Here is an 11,800-nt window from a genome sequence, read left to right as displayed (position 1 = left end):
AATTGAACTCAATGAGGTTAAATAATTTGTTTAGAAATAATGAAGTCAGTTTCTGCATACACATCTGTCTGACTCCAAAGACTATGCATGGATTTTAATTCCTCACTCTCCTATACTCTAACATGATCGAGGCTTTGAACCACGCCATTATTGTCATTTCTATTTCACTGTATTATAAACAAATAAAATGGCTTTAAAATTCACAGATTTCTGAAATAGTTAATCAAAGTGGATATCTTATTTGTACATGGAAGTTGCTAAAATATAATAACCCTTTTATGACAGATTTTTCTAGAAATCATATAAAAATACATATTGATATATAATTCTATAGTCTTTAGGTTTATTTTATAAACATATCTGTACTACTTTAAAAGAATTTTAATTTTCACATAACTCAGACATTTATTAATATTCAAAAAACCCCAACACAAAGTAGTAAATTTGCCTTCTTTTCCCCACAAAAATGGGAAATACATCTCAATAAAGGAAAATTTTAATTATTTTTACACACCAGTTAGTTGTTGGGATTTACAGTTCTTGAAACTATGACAACAGCAAAAAATAATTAACATCAACTGATAAGTACATAAAAGAAAACAGTTTACAATCATGTGGTAAGCAAAAAACAAAAACTGATCAGAAAACACCACTTTAAAGTAATTTTCAAACAGGTAAACTATTATAGTACAGCTTATCTCCAAAAACTCTGAGCCCATTAATATAACACTTCTATACATATAAAGATATAACAAAATGATAGAATATTTATTTTAACAACAAATTAAAGTTTGTCATAATGTTTTTAACTTAAATACCCTCCCCCATTGACAGTGACTTCTTTTTTTTTAAACATAGAAACTCTGCTCTTCACTATAGAAAGATGAAGTCCTCTCATCAAAAGGCACATTCTTATCTGCAAGAAAGAAAAATACCATGTAAGTACTCCTTCTGGAACAATTTAAACACATTTAAAAACATTCAGAAAGATTTGGAGAAGAAGGAAGAATATAATCAAAGTATTTAATCTAAAGGAATTATAATAAGGACACCAATAAAAAATGATTTTGTCTAGATCAATTATTTCAGATAATGTTGTTTGAATTATAATTAAAACTTTTCAAAGGGATTTATATATAACTACTGTGAGTAAAGACTATGACTTATTCATGATAAAGTTATACCCTCATTTAATAATCACAAATGACTTTAGTTGACTCAATTATATAATACAGTTGACCTTTGAGTGACATGAGTTTGAACTGCATAGTGTCTACTTATACCCAGATTTTTTAAAATAAATATATTGTAAATTTTTTTGGAGATTCACAATAATTTAAAAAAACTTCCAGATAAACCTCATAGCTTAGAAATATAAAAAAAAAATTAAGAAAAAGTTAAGTATGTCATGAATGCATAAAATATATACAGATACTAACCTATTTTACCATTTGCTGCCATAAAATATATACAAATCTACTACAAAGAGTTAAGATTCATCAAAACATTCACATACACTTATAGACCATACATGGCACCATTTACGGTTGGAGAGAAATGTAAGCAAATGTAAAGATGTAGCATTAAATCATAACTGCATAAAATTAACTTTAGTATATACTATACTACTGGAGTAATTTTGTAGTTACCTCCTGTTGCTATTCGGGTAAGCTCAAGTGTATTTGGTTAAAATGCATGTGACACTAATCATTTCCATGTGAACAGTTTGTCTCTCCAGGAAATTGTGTTTCACAGTAACAGTAACCTCTTGTTTATGGTTCGTACATATTTTTCATTGTGTTCAGTGCAATACCATAAACCCTGAATAACACCATGCGACTCATACGAGGTGCCACTAGTGATGCTGGAAGTGCTCCCAAGGAGTAGAGAAAGTCATGACATCAAAAAAAAAAAAAAAAGTTGAATTGCTTGGTATGTACTGTAGACCGAGGCCTATAGTGGCAGTTGCCTGCCATTTCAAGACAAATGAATTCAGCATAAGGACTACTTAAGAAAAGAAAAGGAAATTTGTGAAACTGACACTCCCACTATGGCAGCAGGTACAAAAACCTTGCACTTTTTACAAAATAACTTTTTATCTCATATTGAAAATGCAGCTTTTATGTGGTTGCAGGATTGCTGTAAGAAAGGCATACCTATGGACTCTAATATGATTCAAGAAAAAGAAAAGTCATGATATGACCACGTAAAGCAAAAGGAAGGTGAAGAATCTAAAGCTGGAGAATTTAATGCCAGCTAGGGATGGTTTGATAATTTTAGAAAGAGGTTTGGCTTAAAAAATGTCAAGATAAGAGGAGAAAGAGTTTCTGCTGACCAAGAGGGAGCAGAGTCCCCACAAAGAAAATCACTGAAGAGAAAGGATAGCTGCCTGAACAGGTTTTTAATGCAGGTAAAAGTACCCTGGCTCTGGGGAAAAAAAAAAATGCCACAAAGGATATTTACTATTAAGGAAGAGAAGCAAGCACCAGGATGTAAAGCAGGAAGGGATGGGCCAACTCTACTGTTTTGTAAAAGCAAATGCTTATAAACAGTACTACCTTTATTTTTAAAGCTGCTAGACCCTGAGCTTTGAAGAACAAAGGTAAACACCAGCTTCTAGTCTTCTGGTTGTAAAACAAGAAGGCCTGAACAATAAGAACTCTTTTTCTGGATTGGTTCCATTGACACTTTGTCCCTGAAGTCAGGAAGTACCTTGCTAGGAACTTCTTTTGATATTGGACAATGCCCCTGGCCACCCAGACCACCAAAGGCAACAGAGGGGTTACTCAAACACAATGTCTCTAATTTAGCCTCTAGATCAGGGGTCATAAGGGCCTTTTAGGCTCATTACCCAGAGCCCTGTATAGAAAGGATTGTTAATGCTATGAAATAGAATTCTGATAGAACATCATGGAAGTCTAGAAGGAATACACCACTGAGGATGCCATCATCATTATAGAAAAAACTGTGAAAGCCATCAAGGCTAAAGCAATAAATTTCTGCTGGAGAAATCTGTGTCTTGGTGTTGTGCATGACTTCCCAGGATGTACAACAGAGCCAATCAAGGAAATCATGAAAGAGACTGTGGAGATAGCAAAAAAGGTAGGGACTGTAGAGTTTCAAGATATGCATCTTTGAGAAATATAAGAGGTAATAGACACCAGACCAAAGGAATTACCAGAAGATGATTTGATGGAAATGAGTGCTTCTGAACCAGTGCCAGATGATGAAGAAGATGTAGAAACTGCAGTGCCGGAAAACAAACTGACATTAAACAATCTGGCAGAAGGATTCTGGTTATTCAAGACTGCCTCTGACTTCTTTATGACATGGACTCTTCTATGATACAGGCACTGAAACTAAGGCAAATGGAAGGAGCACTGGTATTGCATAATATATAAATATTTTTAGAGAAATGAAAAAGCAAAAAGTCAGATGTATTTCTGTGAAGTGACACCAACTGTGCCTGCCTCTCCTGCCTCCCCTTCCATCTCCTCTACCTCTTTTGCCTTCATGTAAGAGTCTGTCTGCCCCTTAGACAACAAGACCAACCCCTCCTCTTTTTCCTCCTCAGCCTACTCAACAAAATATTTTGAAATTGACTGTTGTTATTGGTAAGGATTCCAGTTAACAGTAGGCTATTAGTAGTTAAGTTCTGGGGAAGTCCAAAAGTTACATGTGGATTTTTTACTGCATGGGGGGGCCAGTACATCTAACCCCCATGTTGTTCAACGGTCAACTGCATAGTTATTCATTTCTATAGTTTTTATAAATAAAACTCTTTAACTGATCCTGTTTCTAAGCCTTCAGAAATGAAGATTCCTTAAAGCTATGGGCCTGGAAGTATACTTTAGAGAACAGTAAAAGCTTTGGATATTTATGATATAGCAACAAAAATTATCCATACAGAAGGCAAAGTTTTCAATACACACATACAATGGGGTAAATTTGCCAATTTTTTCTCTTCCTGGTTTTTCTCTTACTAGTTTATGATAATATAAAGTTACATTTTTATCACATACATTTTATAGATCTTAATTCTAATTATACAACTTGCTTTTTTATTACTTAATCCAAATTTTGGTTTCCAAGAAACTTCTAATAACAACCATCACAATCAAAAGCATTTAGTCAAACCAAAAGAATAGCCAAAGGTATGGAGATTTTGCAAACTTAATAAATCTTCCTTTATAATCATCAGTAACATTTAGAGCTTTATTAGAAATATGTCTGAAAATGAGTAATGCTCTTTCTCATCTTGTTTTATCAGAATCTTTAGTCAGCAATCTATAAAAGGTCTATAACTGATTAGTGTAAGCTAATGAGGTTCTAATATATTTTTACTTTGAGAGTAAATTTAAGCTTTTAAAACAGGTATTGAAAGTTATTAAAAAATGATAACAATATAACACATACACTTAATTTTACACAACACATGTCTTTTTAATGCAAAGGCAATATATGTAACCTAAACATTTGTATTCCTGTAATATTCTGAAATTAAAAAAAAAAGTTTACTATATTCAAGAAAAAATATATTGTGAACATCTTTTCAAATAAAAAAAAAGAAAGGAAAGGAAAGCAGAGGAGAGGAAAAGAGAAGAGAGGAGAGGAAAGGAGAGGAGAGGAGAGGAGGAAAGAAAGAAAAGAAAAGGAAGGAAGGAAGGAAAGAAGGGGAAAAGAAAGGAAAAGAAAAGATAAAGAAAAACATAACCCCCTCCTTTCTTATTGTAAAATCACAAAGAAAGCTTGGAAATCATTCAGAGGACAAAAAACCTGGACCAAGACAGGTAGCCTGAATTCTAGTACCATCTTCATCAGTTACGTGCTTGACATTCTAAGGGTTTTTTTGTTAAAACAGGGATGAAGCAAATAGGTCCCAAGAGAAGATTAAATATAGTCTTTTTATGGCAGTCTTCAAGATGAAAACACAATGATTATAGAGTCTAAAAGCTGAGAAAGAGTTTAGGAGATACAGACCAACTATACTATTTGGCAGGCAACTTGTTAAGGAGGAAGAATCAAGACTCAAGAGACTCGTTTAAAGTCATTCAGTTAGGCAATGACAGAAGCTCAAGAAGTTCTTGAGTCCATATAATTGTATTCTGGTTCTCCTTATTTTACCATGATACTTCTCAGTCATTGAAATCTAAAGAATAGAACAGATGTCAAATGCTCAATTTTCTGTCATTTGTAAATGACAGAATTCCCACTATACTAAAAAAAAGCTACTATGGTTATGGCAATGGATTCTTATTCTTTCTAAAAACAAATAAACAACAACCCAGACACACTACTAGTATGCTCTATGCTCTATCCTCTGCTCCTATTGACCTGGATATCTCTTATTTCTCTACAAAACTGCTAATCATGAATAGTAATTCCTGAGAATCTATGCCTTCATTCAGTGATCTTCCCCAGGCTCAAATATTTCATTCTCATCAGTGGCCAAATTTGGCCTTCAAAAAATATTTGGAATAGTCAAATAGTGACATGCTATAAGTTATCTAGTAAACATCTCTTCCTCTCTCCCTTTTGTTTGCTAATAAAAATGTTGATTTTTTTTTCCCAATGAGCAAAAGGGTGGCAAGGTCTGTTTGAGGGGACAGTTCTGAGAAAGTTTGATTTCCTGACACAGAGGCAGATGTGGCATAGATTCTTGCCTTCCACCCTCTTGTTGCCTAACACACAGATGTGATGGTGGAAACTACAGCAGCCATATAACAAGAGTAAGACAAACATAAGGAAAGTTTTGAGAAAACTGTACAGATGTAGAATCTGTAATCAAAAGGCCATTGAATTAATACCAGGAGCCAACCACTGCAGAGTTCTCATGCCATGAGAAAGCCTTTCAAGTCTCTGTAATGCTGGGTTTACTATTACTGGTAGTAAAAGACCATTTTCCTACCCTATTCTCCCAAATCACCATGTTTTGCTATGTGGCAAAGCAAGCATATAGTTATTAATAAATTTCATGGAAAATTCACCTTGACTATTTTCCAAGATTCAAGAATTCTAGATACATCATACAGTGATACAATTTTTAAAAAAATACATTATTTTAAGGATAGCTTAAAAGCTAATCCAGAAAAACTTAAAATATCAAAATGGCTACAGATCCAAATCAAGTTTGAATAGAAAAACTATTCTAGTGCAGTCAAGAATATTGTTGGTGTTGTTCACTTAAGTAAGTTTGCAAATATTAGACTCCTGGAGTTTTTTTTTTTTTTTCTCTCCCAGATCCTTTGAAATAAGATATAATGTCTTTGGATTTTAGATAACAAACAATATATCTGAGAGTGCTTGGAAAGGTTAATGCCTTAATAAATGTGTTTAGGACTTTTCCTATCCATACACTTGAGGTCCTTGTCCCCATATTGTCCTGCAACCCAGTCTATATAAACTGACCATATGGTTGGTTATGTTCCTCCTCCCATGTCCATGTCCATCCATCCCATTACATACCTTAAAGATTCTACAATCAAAAAAAGAAAGATAGACTGAAGAAAGACTAATACAGCATGATCTTACATGTAGAATCTAATAAGAGGTAGAGAGTAAACTGATGGTCACCAGAGGCTGGGGGTTGGAGAACGAAGGGATGAAGAGTTGCTGATGAAAGGGTACAAAGTTTCAGATAGAGAGGAGGAAGAGGTTTTGAGGTCTACTGAACAGCAGGGTGACTATGGTCAATAATGCGTATTTCAAAATAACCAAAACAGTAAATCTCAAATGTCTCATGATTAAAAAAGATAAGTGAGGCAATGAATATGTTAATTAGTTGATTTAATCATTCCACTTTTTATACATATATCAAAACATCACTTGTGTCCCATAAATGTATATAATTATGATTTTTCAATCAAAAATAATATAAATAATATATTTTTTAAAATAGAAAAAAAAAAGATTCTATAATCCAATCACAGCAGAATATAAATCTGGAACCAAAGCAGCATTTTATTAAATGAATCAACTGCTATATAAGTAGAAACTTGTGACTCATCTGTTCTACAAGGACATTCATTTAATAGAATTAGTTTAAACTGGATCAATCAAACACTTACTCTAGATCTGTGCTAACACAATAGCTACTATGTACATTTGGCAATTAAAATTAAAATTTCAATTAGTTAAAAATAAATAAAATTAAAAATCCAATTCTTCAGTATCACTGTAACATTGCAAAGGCTCAAAAGCCACATATGGCTGGTGGCTATCAAATTAGCACATTGTGATGTATAATTATTAATGGAGGAAGGCAAATTTTCTCCTAAGGCTCAATGTCCACAGGAAAGTAAAACATACAGAAAAAAACCTATGTAAAAGTTCTCTTTTGCTACCTGTTTAAGTAATGACAAACGCAGCATAGTTCCATTCAAAAGAATAAATAATATACAAACTATCCTATTAGTAACACACCACTGGACAAACTAAAACATAAATTTCTTTCTAAAGTAAACACTAGTACTTTAGGACATTCTCTTATTCTATTTATTTTGACTAACTTTAGTGTTTATTCTGATAAAATGCTATACCCAACAATTAAGGCAGTATTTTAGAAATTAGAACTATACTATTTTCAAATTGATAACTGCTTGAATAAGATCTTCTTAATGAGGGTTTCTGGCTGCTATCTGATTCTGATATACTGACATTAATAACAAGAAAATATTTTATGGTCAAGTAACACATTGAGCACAAAATGTAATGAACACTTACACTATAATATTAAATTTAATGAAGCAGAATAGATGTAGCCCAAAAGCAAATTTAAGGCTTTTAAAATTACAAAGTTGGCAGAAATTACTAGACTAGCCTTGAAGTTACAGAAAGACTATCTTTTAGAAACTGTCACTAAGAGATTGTCAAAATGTCCCCTAGTTTACATAATTATAAAATAATAATTTAAAAATTGTAAAATAATTTAATTTAAAAAAAAATTAATAAAAAACAATAGCAAGAAGATATTTTTTCCATTTGTTGTTTTGAGTTGTAAAGCACTGCTCTAAACTGGTGTTTTGAGGCTAGGTCTGAATATTTGTCTCCAACATTTTTCATTCAGAAGAATGAAGGTAATTTTTAGCAGGCATATGCTGCCTCTGATTCTTCATCAGTTTTTCTGCCTGAGAGAGGTGAAAATTCTACCCAACAGTTAAAAAATTGAGATTCATTTTTCAATTTTATAGTTCCTTTGTGCAAAATGATTCCGTAAACCAAAAATTCTATTAAATTCTAATTAAATTCTATTTATTTCTATTAGTTCTATTAAATTCTAATTCTACAAAATTAGAATAGGAATAACACATTCATGAGAAGTTATATTAAGCAAGTGACTCAAGGTATTCTTTTCCACATGCCTACAAATTTTCCCTATTTGACTGTATTAACCTCCATGTTTAACATGCTAGATATAGTGGTAACGGTGGTTAACTATTTGATATCCATTCCACCTCAAATAATCATTCTGAGCTAATCATTATATTTCCATTTTCCTCCCCAGGTTTTAGTTCAGGAATGATCACATAACCTAATCCTGGTCAATGATGTGAAAAAATACAAATAAAGGCAACTCTGTTGGAGGGCTTCTGGGGAAACTTTTCTCATTCTTAGAAAGAGACACAGGAGAGCTAGTCCCTAACTTCCACTGAAAGTTACCCTCTGGTTGTAATTATAGGGACTGCAAGCATGATCCTCTAATCAGCCTAAGAATGGAGCTAGCCCATAAAGATGAGCAGAACCAAGAGAATCCCAGGAGACAGGAGCACAAGCCCTGGGATACTGTACCTGGAGCTGCCCTATATGTGATACCCTATTATACGAAATAACACATTTCCTTTAGGAAATTTATATTAAACCATTTATTGGCATTTTTAGATGGTTCATTCTAATATGTGGAAACAGTGAAAATATTATCCCACATCCCAATGACCAACAACAATCACTGTTAATATTTTGATATATCTAAGGCCACATTAAAAACACCCTTCTCTTTAGCTGATTACAGAAAGCTAGTTTTATAAAATTGTAAGCAAGGAAATTCATTTCTCTCTCTGGAAATGACTTGCTTCCTGTTATTTTGTGGATAGAATTTGGAAAATGAAGAAGAACTAATTTTAGAAAAGCTTAAACAATGAAGACAGCATCACTAAGGGATCATCTAACAAGAATTATTAAAAGTTATATTGTAGACTAATTAGAGTCTGCAGTGCAGTTGAAAAGGCAGAAAATCATGCTACTGATATGTCTTTTGGGGGTCTTCACTTGAAAAACTAAGAGTAACAGCAAGTGGTAACAGAGAAGACAGAATGAACAGAATTTAGAATCATTCTCTGTATAGGTATAAATCAAATAAATGTTAGGCAAATGGAATGAGATTCATCAGAAAGAGAAGCCTAAGTTACTAGAACTGAGACTTAGTTTTCCTATCTTTCAAATGAGAGCAAAAAACTATTCTGAAAGATGATTTTGATGATTTCATAGTACCCGTAAAGAGCTTAGCATAGTGTCTGATACACACTGCACTACTGTAGGTATTTACTAACAAGCAGCTATTACAATCACTTCTATTGTAGTTCTGTTACCCCATTCTGCCCAGGCTAGAAATAATTACTCCCTTCTATGAAAGCCTGCAACAGTTACTTAGATACTCTTTTCTGCCCTGGCTTTTAGTTACTTGAATATTATCTATCCTAGTATATAGGTTCTTTGTTAATTTGTATACAATAAAAGAGTCAAATTTAGGTGAAGAATTATAAGAGAGAAGTGAATAGAGATAGAAGCAAAGCAAATCACTTATTGTTAAAAAAGTTTAAGTATCTGAGATGTGATGTATATAATTTCAAATAAAATATTTACTTCAAGAGTGAAAGCTGGATCAAATCATCAGTTTAAAAAATAATATTTCAAGTTTGGAGATTTGTGAAATTTTGGTTTCCTCATCCCTCAGAATTCAAATCAACAGTATATTAGGCTTATATATACAGCTCATTAATAAAGTAAAAATAATTGGTTTATAGATGACTGAACCATGTACTTAGGATGTTTTCATAAAGTTCTGCACTGACTCAAATGCTATTTTATGCAGAAAAGGCACATTATGTTAAGAAAAAAACTTAAATCAACTTTACTACATTTAGTTAGACAGGTAAATATGCTTTCCTTAATCAGGTCTACTACTAAACTGGTTTATTCATTAAATAGTTTTGGGGTTTGAGTGGATTGATAATAATATTTTAAAGTACTTCCATAAAACTTTCAATAGTTCTAAAAAAAAAACACAAAAACTGATCAGGATCATCAGAGAGTCAGCAAAGGAACTGTCCTTTCAGTTCAATGATGAAGCCCAATGTGTGACAGTTTTATATTTCCTGATATTCTATGATGGCTGACTTTAATTTGCTTTGTTTGACAAAAATATGTGGCTAATATAATCAGTACAGCAACATATAACACATGCAACCACAGTCAGCAAAGGCTTTGCCATAAAAATGGTTGTAAAACCTACACTCTCCATTGCAGGATATTTGTAGCAATCTTGGCAATAGAAAGTAGAGTTATTTATAACAATAACAACAACACTGAAAGAATACCACATTTCTCAACCCTCTATTTATCCTGTATCTTTAAAAAAAAAATAATGTAGCTATTAGAAGGCATGGTTTTAAGCGCCAACGGAATCCAAGGAGAAGCAATAAGCAATATAGGGAGAAAGACTAAAATGAGAAAACGTTATAGATAAAAGAAAGCAATAGAATAACTAACAACAGGAAACACTGCTTCTGAATGTTTTTCATTTGTCAAACACAACTAAATATACAGCTTTTGTTATTAAATAGCATTTTTGAGCAACCCTAATATTTTTCTAGTATATAAATAATATATATCAAATATATATAATTGTATGTATACCACATATATACACACACAAGCTTAAATTTAAGTATTTAAATGATCACAAGAAAAGCAGTTACGTGAAAATTATTCACACAATTCACTACTTTACTTAATGGTTTTACTAAAACCCAGTAATTTATGAACAAATTTCTTAAAAAAAATTTATCAATGACACAAAACCCAGAAAATCTGAAGAACCCTTTATCTATTAAAGTAATGGAATTTGCTACCAAGTCTTTCCATCACAAAAAAGTCTATTCCCCTGCTGGTTTCAATCATGAATTCTATCAAATATTCAAGGTAGAAATAAGAGCAGTTTTATAGTAATTTTTTAAAAACATGCATGTAAAGAAATTACCTCCACATCTTTGATACATGAGTGGATTAATAAAATGTGGTATATGTATACCATGGAGTACTACTCAGCTATAAGAAACAATGGTGATATAGCACCTCTTGTATTTTCCTGGAAAGAGGTGGAACCCATTCTACTAAGTAAAGTATCCCAAGAATGGAAAAATAAGCACCACATGTACTCACCATCAAATTGGTTTCACTGATCATCACCTAAGAGCACATTTAGGAATAACATTGATCAGGTGTTGGGCAGATGTGGGTAGGGGAGGGGATGGGTATATATATACACATAATGAGTGCGATGTGCACTGTCTAGGGGATGGACAGGTTTGAAGCTCTGACTCAGGGGGGTGGGGGGGCAAGGGCAATATATGTAACCTAAACTTTTGTACCCCCACAATATGCTGAAATAAGAAGGAAAAAAAAAAAAAGAATATATAAAAAAAAGAAATTACCTCCAGCACAATTTCAGAGAATTGCAAAACTCTAATATCAAAACATGACAAAGCCACTATAAAAATGCAAACTATATACATACATGTATTAT

At 32.6% G+C, this 11,800-nt stretch overlaps 1 protein-coding gene across 1 annotated transcript in view; it reads right to left on the bottom strand.

Annotated features, from left to right (window-relative positions):
• Positions 1 to 537: 537 nt before the first annotated feature.
• The window catches only part of FAM174A (family with sequence similarity 174 member A), a 38,662-nt gene continuing 27,399 nt past the window's right edge, over positions 538 to 11,800 (bottom strand). The window contains exon 3 of the mRNA XM_069492449.1: positions 538 to 916. Within this exon, the coding sequence (XP_069348550.1) occupies positions 913 to 916 (4 nt within the window). The 3' untranslated portion in view covers positions 538 to 912. The remainder of the gene's footprint in view (positions 917 to 11,800) is intronic.

Source organism: Eulemur rufifrons, chromosome 17 (assembly GCF_041146395.1).
Source record: "Eulemur rufifrons isolate Redbay chromosome 17, OSU_ERuf_1, whole genome shotgun sequence".
Lineage (NCBI taxonomy): Eukaryota > Metazoa > Chordata > Mammalia > Primates > Lemuridae > Eulemur > Eulemur rufifrons.
This window is presented reverse-complemented; position numbering and strand designations above follow the sequence as displayed.